The sequence below is a fragment of the Mustela nivalis genome (genome assembly GCF_964662115.1).
Source record: "Mustela nivalis genome assembly, chromosome: 3".
In the NCBI taxonomy this organism is placed as follows: domain Eukaryota; kingdom Metazoa; phylum Chordata; class Mammalia; order Carnivora; family Mustelidae; genus Mustela; species Mustela nivalis.
The window spans coordinates 175,720,436-175,734,002 of record NC_139022.1 but is presented as its reverse complement, the minus strand read 5'-3'; the positions used below and the strand labels follow the sequence as shown (position 1 = coordinate 175,734,002).

General features: G+C 54.2%; 1 protein-coding gene across 1 annotated transcript in view; it reads left to right on the top strand.

Annotated features, from left to right (window-relative positions):
• UBE2QL1 (ubiquitin conjugating enzyme E2 QL1) overlaps positions 1-12,825 on the top strand; it is a 35,737-nt gene extending 22,912 nt beyond the window's left edge. The window contains exon 2 of the mRNA XM_082725878.1: positions 11,547-12,825. Coding sequence (XP_082582004.1) covers positions 11,547-11,678 — 132 coding nt within the window. The 3' untranslated portion in view covers positions 11,679-12,825. The remainder of the gene's footprint in view (positions 1-11,546) is intronic.
• The last annotated feature ends 742 nt before the right edge of the window (positions 12,826-13,567 follow it).

Sequence of the window (13,567 nt, the reverse complement as noted above, 5' to 3'; positions counted from 1 at the left end):
TTGCTGTCTCCAGCACAGCATAGCTGGGAGCATGGACACTGGGGCCCGACTTCTTGAGCTCAAGGTCCAGTTCCACTGCCTACCTACTCTGTGACCTTGGCACTTGAACTCAGTCTCAGTTTCCCCATCATGAGGGAAGTCGTAGCAGTTCGTCCCTAGTGAGGACTGAGTGAGTCCGTACACAGCAAGCTCTCAGGACAGTGACGGGCATGAGCTTTACCTATACTGCATTCTAAAGTGTGCGCTGTTTGAAGATCCCCAGTGATGTATATAAAAATCAGTGGTTGAATTCTTCACTTATTATAATTTCTACTTAATCAGAAAGAAAAGGTCCTGTGGCAACACCATCAGACCAATAAGAGTAGAAATCAGAACATCCCCAAAGTAATGACCTAAAAGTAATAATAGCCATCCCAGTTGCTTATAGAAAATCACTTTAATTTTTATTAGGTCAGCCAAAATCAGTCCCTCAGTTTTCTAAGCTGTTCAGCCAGAGCCCAGAAATTTGAATTTAGAACCAACTTCCGTTCTTGATTGCAGTCTTAAGACTGTTTTATAACGGAACACTGCGTCTTCCAGAAAGATCCCTACTCTTGGCTTTCTCAACAGTTAGCTCTTTTGTGCCCTCTCTTTGCCCCGTGTTTTCCTGCAAACGGAAGATGCGCGTGTTGGGACTCTCACCTGTGTAACGCCGGCCGGTATGGGAAGATGGGGTCCTGGTGTGTTCCCTGAAGTGGTTTGACTCCTTTACTTTTATCCCCTACACATAGCACACTGCCGGTGGATGCTAAGTGCTCAGAGAGGCCAGTGTTCAGTGGAGGGTGGGGGTAGGAAGGGCAGGTCAGGGATCATGGAGGGGTGGGAGCCGGCGGGGGCCAAAGGAGTGTGGGGTAGGGACTACAATGCGAGGAGGAGTAGAGTCCAGCCTCGGGGGCAAAATGCTGAATTCTGGTGGCTTCACGTCCACGGTGCAGAAATGCAGCTTTCCGGAACGGGCCTCCGTCGTGGGTGCTGGATTTTCCCTCTGGCCCCGCAGGAATGTGTGACTCATGACGATGCTCCTCTGTGTTTAAATCAGTGCGTTCAGCCTGCTGGGCCTGGGGCAAAGTTCCTCACCCAGCAGTGACTGACCGGACTCGGAACGCTCGCGGTCCTCCGTCTGGGGACCACAGGGCAGCTGGTGGCCCTCCCCACCTCTTCCCCCAGCAGCATGTGCTCTGCTAATGGCCGGGAAGTGGGGGAGTGGGCCGCCTCCCCCCAGCACCCTGCCCCTCATCAGTGCCTCATTAGCGACCAGCGCAGGAAAGATCAGAACTGTGTTCTCAGGGCTCCACTTACTGACTCTGCCGTGTGTGCACGTCCGAAGTTCTCCAGCGCTTGGAGGCCTGCACCGCCCCGGGGAAAATCCGCGCACAGACTCCATCATCGGCTTTGCTGCGAGGACTCGGCACCGATGGTCCCCTGCGACGGGGGAGGGACAGCATCCCCCACGGGCACAGAGCCCGCCCCGGGATCACACCAGGACTCCTGAGCGTGTACAGAGAGCGCACGTGCTCTGGGATGTCCTGGGGGCCCCTTTTCTGTCCCTTTCACGACTCGGAGTGACCTTCAGCCGTATCGGGTTAGTGAGGCCCGTCCACTCACTACGTCCTTGGCAGGAAAATGGACTTTGGATTCGTAAAGGCCAATCACAGCTGTCTTCTCGGGATGCTAGCTGCCACCCACGGGGACATGCCGTGCCCATGGCAGGAGTGGCCCCCTCCTGGCCTAGAGACGGGTAGAAACGGCCCTTCCCCCGGAGTCCAGGGATGCTGGGGTCTCGGGAACCCAGAAAGGCCCTCTCCACCCTTCCTCACGAGGTGCAAAGAGAATTAGAGCCCAAATCGTAGCATTTTCACATTTACATTTTTCGGGAAAATATTCTCAAGATTCCCAATGATTTCGAAGTCTCAAGAGCTTTTTTTATTTAATGTTGCAGAATTTCCTGTAGGGTTTGGAAGATCCCATGCCAGCCGTGTCACGCGGCCAGGCCTTTCTCTGTCCTCGCAAGTCACAGGGCTCGGGAAGGGCACGGAGCCACGAAGGGCTACCGCACGCCGCGAAGTCACACGTGCCACGAAGGGCTACTGCACGCCGCAAAGTCACACATGCCCCCTGAGACCGGACTGCATCTCGAGGGGAAAACCACGTTACCCTGGTTGCCTGTGAAAACCTTGTGTTACTTCTTGATGTAATTTTTCCAGAACAACACGGTTTGGGATTATTTTGTCAGACTCAGGAAGCTCCCGCCGGCAGGCCAGAAAGCAGAACACAGCTGCCCCCGTGCTGACGGACGAGCCCCAGCGGCGGCCCCCCAGCGGCGGCCCCCCAGTGTCTCATTTCCAGTGACATTCATGGTCTCCCTCCTCTCTTTGGAGCTCCCGGCAGCGGCGTGTGGCCGTCACTGTTGTCTAGACGAGAGAATGCTCTTCCACGCGACCCGGAATGACAGGCGTGGGTGGGGGGTGTCGCTGGTGATGGGGGCGCGGGGCTCGTAACATCAAGCAGAGCCTGGCTGGAGGCGGGTCGCCCCTCGCTGTCGTGGGGTGAGGTGGCAGGAGTGAGTGACCCGTGCCAGCCGACCTGGCTTCTGTGGGGCGGAAGGCAGAGGGGAGCAGCGTGCGCCTCTCACCTCGCTGGCAGCCGTCAGCGCGGCTCATTCCCAGCTGCCCACGGGCCCTGCCCTCCCTGGAGGAGAGGACGATGGAGGCAGCTTGGGGCATCAGACCAGGTGGGCGGCCTCAAGTCAGCGTGAGTGGGGTCCCGGCGCCCAGAAAGGAGGGTGCCGTGGGGACTGAGCCACCAGGAACGAACGGGTGGACTGAAACCCCAGCGGGCACCGGGGAAGAACTTGAGCCTCATCCTTTTCAAACTGTGCTCCGGAAGGAAGGGGAAATAGGGTGCGTGAGGAAGGTCCAGGGTGTGGGGTGATGGCTGGCCTGGGCCCCGACCTCGGAGGTCAGGCTGGCAGGGAAGTGCCATGTTTCCTGCCAGTGGTTCACTCAGGGTAGAACGACGCGGAGCAATTGTCCACAGGAGGACAGGGGTCATCGAGGCCGAGACAACTGACGCACACCTGCTCGTCCCAGCGGAGCCAGGTCCCCGGGAGAGAGATTTACATGACCGGAGATGCACTGCATTCCCAGGCAGCGCCCAGGGAGTCCACCATGACAGCAGGGACAGACGCGTGCTCCTGGGACCTCGCTAGAAGCCCACATGTAGGCAGCGGGACTCGGCTCATAAGTCGAAGACACTGAAGGAGCGGCTGTTTGGGGCTGAACCGATCCTTTGGTCTCAAAAATGGAACACGGCATCCTTGGCTTGGCCCGTCAGTGAGCTCCCTTTGCTTTCTCTGTCTGGCAAAAATGGAAAGGACAGGCGGCCAGCCGTCGTGAGGGACCGGGACCATGTGCGAACACGTGTCTCACCGAGGAAGGCCCACCTGCTCAGAAGACGTAGGATCCAGGCTCGAGGAGGCGACCGAAGTCCACACTGTGGCAGGAAGAATGGGCAGGTCTAGGGCACTGATCCACTCAGGGTTTAAACAAATGCTGGCTACTGTGGGATGGCAGGCCCGGAGCTCCATGTTACAAAGCAGAGGGACATGGGGGTTCAGGGACCTCAGAGCACCCCGTGTCCAGTGGGAGAAGGGCAGGCTGGGCCAATTTTATGGAGTCGATGGCCAGTGTCTTGTTGTCCTCCTGTCGCATCCACAACCGTTATCTTGTTTCCGAGAGCCTGGCCTTGGGCTCCAGCACTGCCCTGAAATCCTGTGAGACTCTGAGCACGCTGCTTGACCCCTCTGTGTCTGTTTATTCAGCTGGAAGTCAGAGGCGATTACAGCGAAGCCGCCCTGGTGGGCTTCCAGGGCGGGTTTAACAGGTGTGTTCAAACCCCGTCCTGAGAATGATGTCTGCTGCACAACCATCACGGCTGCCTTTAATAAGGACGTCTAGCTGTCACTTACTGCGTTCCAGTGCTGCTAATGAAACCCACAGGGGCCCAGATGCTTATGCAGAAGTATAAGTATTAGTGGAATCTCCAAAAAAAAATTTTTTTTGAAACGATTATCTGAAACAATTTAAATTTTTAGTGAAAAGGGTTTTTTCTCTGCTTCCTTCTTCCAGGGCAAAGACCATCTGTCTCAAAAAAAGATTCAGTAATTGCTAGAACTTTCTTTAAAGTGTAGAGGAAAGAAATGCTCATGTTTTGCATGCATCAGAAATACCCACGAACCCTGCCTTTGGTGCTGCCAGTGGCTTGAGGATGACTCACAATCATAGTAAATAAGGCGGCTCCAGTTTAGCCCCTACTGAATGTTACCAGAGTTTGAATGAAACTGACGCTGGCTTTGACGTCCCGAGATGCTCACAAATTGAAGAGAAGATTGAGTACATTCATTACCTAGTCATTGGGAAATATTGGAGACTCTGGAAGAAAATCGGTTACATAAGATTTCTCAATGGAAAATTCTAGAATGCTCTGGTGTAAACAGTCCTTCCTGAGTGAAGTGGCTTTGTATCCTGGGCGATATTCTGGAACGTTGCTCTCGTGAGAGTCAGTGCCATGGGAAAGCTGGTCAGTTGTCTGTCCTCCTGGGACAGTGAGCTTGACTCCGGCCGAAAGTGCTCATTCATTCACTCACCCCTGCCTGCGCCCACCAGGCTCCTGGGTGAAGCCCTGTGTGTCGCCCTCACCTGCTCTCACCTGATGCCTCCAACAAGCCACATGAGGTCTGTTGGGGGTTGGTGCTTACTAGAGCTTTGGGAAATATAGGTTACTTTCTTGGGACTTTTTTATAGCCAGGCTGTGCTTGAGAACCAGACTTGTTTGGTATCGAGGTGCAGAGATTGCTAAAGTATAAGGCCAAGGAGAGTTTTTAAAGTTTCGATTTCATTCAAATCAAGGAAGCGTCACACACACAGCGTGGGCGGTTTTCCGGCACTCACTGGGCATCTGTGTGCCGACTGCCAGCTGTGGCATTCCCGTTGCCCCCTCGATTGCCCCCGCCCACTCTACCCTCGGCTCCTTGCTTCTCCTCTTGCCTGGCCCCCCAACCACTGCCCTCTCCCTCTCCTGGGCGTGTGTGACTAGTGTGTGGCACCAGCTCCCCCATCACTGTGCCCCACCTGGCGTCTCCCCACTGCACACAGGCCCATTCCTGGTTCTCCTTTCTCCAAAGGCTCACTGCCGAGGCAGGTGTCACTGTGTGCAGGACTCGGGGTGGAGACAGGCGTAGGGAAAGAAAGTCACTCAAGAGTCAGTGGCCATGTCCCCTCCTTCCTCTCTCCCCCTGGGGACCCTCCCACATCTGTCATTTGGACCTTGTGGTGAGAGAGCCCAACATCCAGCAGCCTCCTCCTGCCCTTGGTGCTGTAATGGTGAGCACTCTGGACTCTGCATTTCTAACACACATCCCAAACCCAGTTCTGAAAGGAACACAAGATCTGATTCTGGAAACCTGTTTCCTCCTGGATCAGAAACCCAGAGTGCCCCAAGCCTCCCTAGCCACAGAACAGATTCTTCTCTAAGTGGCCAACATCTCACACCTGACCAGCCATCCATTTCCCAAGTGACACATCCCTAAAGAAAACCCAACCCTGTGATCTGCCCCCCACGGGAGAGGGCCAGACTGCAGGGTGGTGGCTGAGGAGCTATCACGACCGACTGCCTCTGGAGTGAGAAGCGTTGTGTCCCCCACACATATGCAGAAAGACTGAGCACCCCACCACCACCTATGGATGTGTCCTCCTCACCCAAAGGATCTTAGCAGACGTTAAGTTCAGATGAGGTCATGCTGGGTTAGGCCGGGCCCTAATGCAATGGTCAGTGTCCCGGTAAGAGGAGGGAAGTTTGGAAACAGACCCACAGGGAGAAAGTCACATGAACATGAAGACAGAGATTGGGGTAATGCATCTGCAAGGCAGGGGTTCCTCATGAGGGGAGGCGTGGCACAAATTCTCTTCTAAAAGCCCCAGAAATAGGAAACGTGATCCTGGGCTTCTGGCCTCCAGAACTTTGAGAAAATAAATTTCTGTTGATTTAAGCCCCCTGGCCTGGCCTTCTGTTCCAGAAGCCCCAGGAACGAATGTATGTCCGGTCCCTGATACCTCTCTCTCTGTCCTCCCAGGAACACCAGGACACACACTCCCCAACTTGTCCTTTGAGTCCACCCCCAAGCTCCTCCTCCAGGCAGTCTTCCCCGCTTGTCTAGCCACCAGACCATGGAAAGTGCACCCATGTGCGCTCGCCCAGCACACTCCCTGCTCAGCCCAGAGCAGGAGCTACCAGAGGACACTTGGCCGTTGTGGACACGTCGTGGTGATCACGGCTGGCCTGGAGCTGCTCTGGCATCTGCTGGGCTGGGCCCAGGGACACTGCTGAGCAACCGACAGCACGTGGTTCAGCCCCCACAGCCAAGAATGGTCCAGCCCCAGATGTCGGTAGGATCGCATCATTCTGCCCCTCCCCCTTCTGCCCTCCCAGTCCCTCGGCACTCCCCCTCCCTGCCTTGGCTAGTGCTGGACAGACTCCCTGGCAGGCAGTGGTGGGGGTCTCCCACTGTAAACTGACCGTCCTGCACATGGGCTCATGAGGCCCAGGGCTTCCCTGACTCAGCCGGAGTGCGGGGCTTCCCTCAGGGTTGCTGTTGGCTTCCGTCAGCGGCCATTTCACCACAGGGACACTCATAGCCCTGCTTGCCGCTCAGATATCACCAGCACAGCCACACACACTCACACACAAGCACAGAGGAGTCCCTGCACACCCATGATTAACTGTGTGCATACTTGTGCACATACAAACACATGGTACTCATGCAAAAGTCTGTCCTTGGTATGGACAAGGTATGTCCTTGGGCATGCACACACATGTGTGCACACACACTCAGATGCCCACGTGTGCACACACCCATGCAAGGCCTGGATGCATGCCAGCATGCAGATGTGCACGCGCACACTCAGGTACCCACATGTGCTCACACGCGTGCCCAGGTCCGTGGTAAGTGCTTCAGGATCCTATCAGCGTGTTCCACACTCAGCTTCTGTTCGATCCTGGGACAGGATCCAGCTCAAGTCCTTCCCTCACTGGCCAGCAGCTCCGTGTAACTATCTGGATTTGGAAACACTTCTTTGAAGCTGCCTCATCTGTTACAGGGACAACAGAATTATTGTCTCCAGAATTGTGTGATTGATCGGCTTTGCACATCGGGCCTTAACGAGAGGCAAAATCATGGCTGCCTTTCCAGGCAGTGCTCCTTTCACAGATCCCGAGAGGGCGCCTCCCCACGCCCAGCACCTTCTTTGCTCCAAGTTTCTCCCACACACAGCCGTGGTACGGAGCGAAGCTGACCCAACACAGCACACATTAGAAACCCGTGTTAGAGGGGTTAGGGATTACGAGAGCTCTTAGACTAACAATTACATGTTCAAAGTCTTTGAAAACGAGTAGCCACTCTGTAATTCAGCCCTGGAAATGAGAGAAAGAACCCCAAAACTTCTCATGAGGAGTCTGGAAAGAACAGAAGCCTATAATTCACAGGCAAGTGAAATATAGAAATGCCACGAAAGTAGGTTTGCAAGGAAAAATAAAATAGTAAAAGAAAAAGAAAAATCTAAAAATATCTAAAAGTAAAAGTAAAAGAAAACCTAGAAGTAAAAGAAAAATCTGATCAAGGAAGAAACATAGAATGAGTGTATTTATCTCCTCCTGTTATAATAGACATGATTGAAAAAGCAGGGGAATGAACCCCATAAATGCCAGATATGGGACTTGCCTGAGGACACTGTGACAGGACAAACCAAGTCATACTGGCCATGCAAAGGACAGAAACTGTGTGTGTGTGTGTTTTCAAGAGGCCAGAATGAAGCCAGCTTTGTCAAAGGGTAAGATGGTCTGTGATAGTCCCAAAAACAAAAAGCTCCATTTATTGTGTCCGCCCTGTGCCTGGCACTGTGCCAAGCATCTTACGTGTATTAACATGTTGAGTCCCTATAAAAATCCAGGGTCATATCACACTATTATAGGTTTATTTTACAGATGAGGATATTGAGATTCAGAGAGGTTAAGTTACTCACCCAAGGTCACACAGCCAGGAAATGTCAGAGCAGGGATCTGAAGCCAGGTCCGCTGAATTCTGCACTCTCATCCCAACACACACACACACACACACACACACACGGCCTCCAAGCCCCAAATTCGCCAAGTGTCTCTTCCATTGCTCTCTGAATATAGCCAACTGTTTCAGCTTCTGCTTGTCACCATGGCCTGGTAAGCACCTGCCACCCGTATGTGAAGGCTCAGCTCAAGTATCATGAAACACAGACGTCTTCCTCGATGCACAGACAACCAGGGCTGCCCCCCCCCACCCCCCAACCCCACGGTGGAACCCATCCTCCCCTCTGAGCTGGGTGAGGGCCAGAATCGTTTCCACCATAGAAAGCCCTGCTGCCAGCCATTCTCAAAAGGGGCTGATTTTACCTCTGCGGGGACATTTGGCCTGTCTGGAGACAATGCAGTTGTTGTAACTCTGGGAGGACCAGCGCCTCTAGTGGTGAAGGCCAGCAATGCGGCTTAACGTCCTACCCTTCACAGGACCATCCCCAGCAGGAAGGAACGGGCCCATGACGCCGACCGGACTGAGGCTGGGAAGCCCTGATGTCCGCCTTCTGTCTCAGCGACCCATGCCGTGATGGGCTCCAAGTCCCCACAGGCAGGGGCCACTGTCACTTTGTCTTTCAAACCTTGCACCCGACTGACCGACTGACCGACTGAATGAAACTCGGTGCGCACTGGGCTCGTGGAAACCACAGAAGACCAGGGGACTGAACGGAGGCCCTGGGTTTGGAGCTGCTTCTAGTCGTGTAGAAAAGTGTAGAAATGTGTGGCTGTATGAATTTTTCATGTTGGATGATGATGATTGGCCCCAAAAAGCTATGGGGGAAAAAAAAAGACAAGCCGAAGTACCAGCTAACGGTTTTGTTTAACAAACACAGCCCTAGAGAACTGTATTCTCATCAGCCCTGTTCCACATCAGTGTTATGGAGATGTTTTTCAGGTCTTTAGGGAAACGTCCTCGGGTTGTTCATGACCACACATTTACTGTTGGGGGCTCAGGAGAGGGAGGCTGTTTACTCATCTAAAGTCTTGGTGACCCCACAAAGCTCTCACGGTGGGTTGAGCAAATTGTCACATCCAGGTTGTTTCGCATTAAATGCAAGTAGAGAGGTATTTTAGGAGAAACAGGAGTTATTCCAGGAAACCCTCCAGAAGAGACTTTTTGGCTATTAGTTATATGGAAACAGAGGAAGAAATATGAATGTCATGACAATGAGAAAAACAGTTCTCAATTAACTGTAACAATTTACAGTTTTCAAAGTGTTTCTAACTTCAGTATCTTATGGTGTTCCTAATGATGCTAGGCAGTGAACATGGTCCCCGCTTTATAGAGGAAAATATAGAGGGTCAGAGCCCTTGGGCCAAAGGTTACCCCACAGTCCATGTTACAGGAGACGGCCCTGGAGGGGCAGAACGGGAGCCAGCTCAACGTCGGATGGCCTTGAACATCAGGGCCCTGGGCAGATGGAGCATCCCCTTCTTGGTGCACTGGGCGTCTCTGAGCACCACAGCAAAGGCAGCTTGGCCACCCTGGAGGGGCTGACCCATGTGAGTGCTGCTCCCCAAGCTCAGGGTTTCCCTGGGTGATAACTCAAGCGGCCAATCAGAAGAGGACAGAAGAGATCTGTTAACGAGAAACTGGCGTGCCAGAGACTACGGAGGAGGGGAAGGTCTTTGCGGGCAGCTGAGGGCCTCGAAGGCCCAGAGATCTCCAGCGGGCTCTGCCTCCTGGTCGCTGAATGGACCGAGTGCTGGGGCTTTATGAAGTTCATAATATCTCCTGCAAAGAAAGGGACACAAAGAGTGCTCTTTTCATTCGGGGTTTTCTGTTGTGTTTTGGAATAGTTGGGACTTTCATAAAAAACAGGAAAAGTGTGTGTTCACGCCAAAAACGACGGAATATTCCAAGATTATCGTAAGCTTATATTTGTCTGGCTGTTTTCAGTTCAGAATTATCAAGCCGTACCACGAACCTCCGGTATTCTAGACCAGGATGGCAGAGATGGCTGGAATGTGCATTTTATACAGAAGAACGTGGCCTGACATTGCTTCCGCTTGGTGCAGAGATTGCTGCGGCATCCTTGCAAAGATGCATGTGCTTGTATTTAACGAAACGACTCCAGACTTCAGTCTCACCCCATCAGGATGATAATTGTAAATGTATTAGTTATTCATGGCCCCTTTTCATCAAGTGTTACTATACCATTTAAGCAAAGTAGGAAGCTCTAAAATTAAAACTAGGAGTCAGATCCTGGAGAGGCATGGGGAAGTTTCTGGAAGGCAGTAAATGTCCTTCTCCTGCCTTCTTCTTTTCCGTCTTCTTTGTCCCTTTAGAAGCGCATTTGACGTGAACCGAGCAGCAGGTTAGATGAGGTGGCATTAATGGGCCTTCGTGGGCAGATGGACGAGTTCAGCCAGAAAGATGTCCGGAGGGGGCAGGACACAGCTGTAACGCTGGACTTCCGGCTCCTTCCCTGGGCATTGGTCTCCGTTTCCAGTGTTGAAAAGACAGATGTTGAACCATATGCCCTGAATTTAAGAGCATCACACAGTCCTCCATTCCTAGTTTTAGTGCTGTTTTCCCCGTGAGTGGCAAGGCCGGTATGGCTGTTTTCCCACCAGCACTGTCCATGGGCTTCCAGAGACGGCTGTGAGCGGAAGGACCTTGCCTGCCTGTCCTCACACAGACCCAGGCGGCCGCCGCCCTGGAAGCCTGTCCAAGGGAGCACCAGCCCGGCTGCTGGTGCTGAGGCCTGGTTCCGGCTCAGGCCCACAGGTGTGCCGTCACCGAAACGTCACTGCAGACACACATGTCCCATCTTTCGGGCAAGAAACACCGGCTCCCGGTGAGGGGGACAGGCCTAGCCCCCCGTCCCGGGATTGTATAAGGAGCGGCGGACCGTCCCCTTTACTCCCTCTGGGGACTCTCGGACAGCCTCGCTCCTCCCCGGAAACGGCTCCCCCACCCGCCTTCGCATGAAGCGGCCCCCACGTGACACGAATTACAAGAAATTCACCCGCTGCTCCTGGGCTTGAATTTTAAGAGATTGGAAGTGTGCGTGCGAACCTAGAAATGTGCACATCGAACTGAATTCCCGTCTCAGCGTCCTGTGAGGGGAGGGAAGGCCTTGGGAGCCCCGCTGTGCCCCAGGGACACCCCGTGTCTCTGCGGGTGGCGGATGCTCCCTGGGGCAGCTGGCCCTCTGTCCTAAGCCGCAGGGACCCGGGGTGGTGGGGTGGGGGGTGTCGTGTGGAGCAGGTGCTTCCCAGGCCAGGAATGAGGTGTCGGAGGAAGCCGGGCTGCGCCCCTCCCTCACGCCCGCCCGCGGCCCTGCGCTGCTCGGTGCCATCAAGCGGGCTTCTAACCGGGCTTTTCTCTCCCTCTCCTGCAGGGGCGGATCTGTAGAAAGGCCGGCAAATCAAAAAAGTCCTTCAGCCGCAAGGAAGCCGAAGCTACCTTCAAGAGTTTGGTGAAGACGCATGAGAAGTACGGCTGGGTGACCCCGCCCGTGTCCGACGGCTGACGCGCCCGACGCGCGGGAGACGCTCCAGCCACCTGTCCACTCACACGAGTTCCCAACATCTCCTCCTCAACACCGAGCATCCTCACCCTTTTCTACTCCAGCCGGAACTGAATCCCGAATGCCAAGGAGACGTTTAAGTTATTGATGAACAGATGTGTTTGCAGGGAAAGCGAGGGAGCCAGCACCGTTCGGGATTAGGTTCGAATGTCAATGAGCAGCCATCTCGACGTCACTTTAGAACCGATGCTGAGATGGTGACATTCCCCAGCCCGCCTGCCCCCCCACCCCGCCCACCCCTCACACGGCCCTTGGCTTCTTCCCAGACAGCAGCTCCGAGGAGCAGGCAGGAGCCCCAGGGCCCGCTGCTCGACCCACTTACCGTACACGGCACGTTCCCACGTACCAGGAACGCCCCGCCTCGCTGTGCTCTGTGTCTCTGTTGCTCTCCCTGGCAGGTCGACCTAACCTGGAGACGTGTCTCCCTGTGGCCCCATGTGACGTCATTCGTGCTATGACCTTTGGCTCCTGAAAACACAAATTTCATATCGCCAGGTTCTTGTGATTTAAAACAGCGACTGCCGCGTTGGTGAACATGGGGTCCCCGTGCGACACGGCTGGGCCCGGTACGGAAGGCAGGGCTGCTGCGGCCGCCGTGGGCTCCCTGGGGCTCCGCAGAGGGACAGCCCCCTTGGTACTCCGAAACGCTCCTACGACTCCACATTTGTGTTTCTGTCTCTTCCCAGTGGGTCAACCCACCACCACAAGTGAGAGACACTTCCCCGTTCCCTGAATCATCGGACTCATGTTACTCTCCATGCTAGTGACAGGGAATGCCAGAACTGCCAAAGGACACCACGTGATGGTCCGAGGGCTTGCATGACCGGGTCTGTCCCTCACCCTCCCGTCACTTGTGTCCCCGGGGGCTGGGCTGTGTGATGCGTGAACACCCTCGCTGTCATAGCAACTCGCCGTTATTCCTTCACCCACATGTTCATTTTTCTCTTCTGTTAAGTTACTTAGAACTTTCTAAGAAACTCCATGAAGTGAGGAAGCACGGTTTATAACAATACGTGGGAAGAGGTAAAAATGTTCATCCCAGGTGGAAAACCTTATTGGACACATTTTAAATAAAATCATGCATATCTGACACCTGCCTCCGGAATCCAGTCACTGGGGGCTAGCCTTCCCTTTAAAGCATTTCATCAGTCTTTAAAACTCAATATTCCAAATACCACGACGACATTCTCCAGCGAGGTACAAAAAGTGAGCCTTAGGAACCCACAGTCTCCGCAAAAAACTCAGTGCGTTAACATGGTCCCCGGAAGCAACCAGGGAGGCCACCCGAAGCTAACAGGAAGTGTGGAGGGTTGATTTGGCCAAACTCGGGTCCTGCCGATGCCATTTCCCCACTGGGAGGGAGAAGAAATCTTTGCTGGTCACATACAATTCTTCAGGGAGCTTCGGTAACTTGGGGACCTGTCTGCTCGCCCAGGGCTGTCAGAGGTCCGTGAGACCTGGCCTCAGAGGACAGGGGTCAGCTCCCGGCACAACCGGTCATTCGCCAAATCTACTCTCTCCTGCTGCTTTCGTTGATATTTTTTAACCCCTTTCTCATACACCGCTGCCTCCCACGCCGCTCTGGCCAGACGAGACGGCCGTGCGTGCGGGACGCCTGCCTGGTCTCATCCCCCCCGCGTAGTGATAGTCACGAAAGCCCATGCCCGAGAACTGAAACCATTCCTTCCTCTGATCTCCCAGGCGGAATTCTCCATCCTGGAACGCTGACCTTTAGGGCCTGGTCTTGGGCCCTCGGGCTACTCCTTGTCATGGGATTCTGGTCTGGATCCCAAACAGATAGGACAGAAGCCGCTTGCTGGGGAAAGCACCTG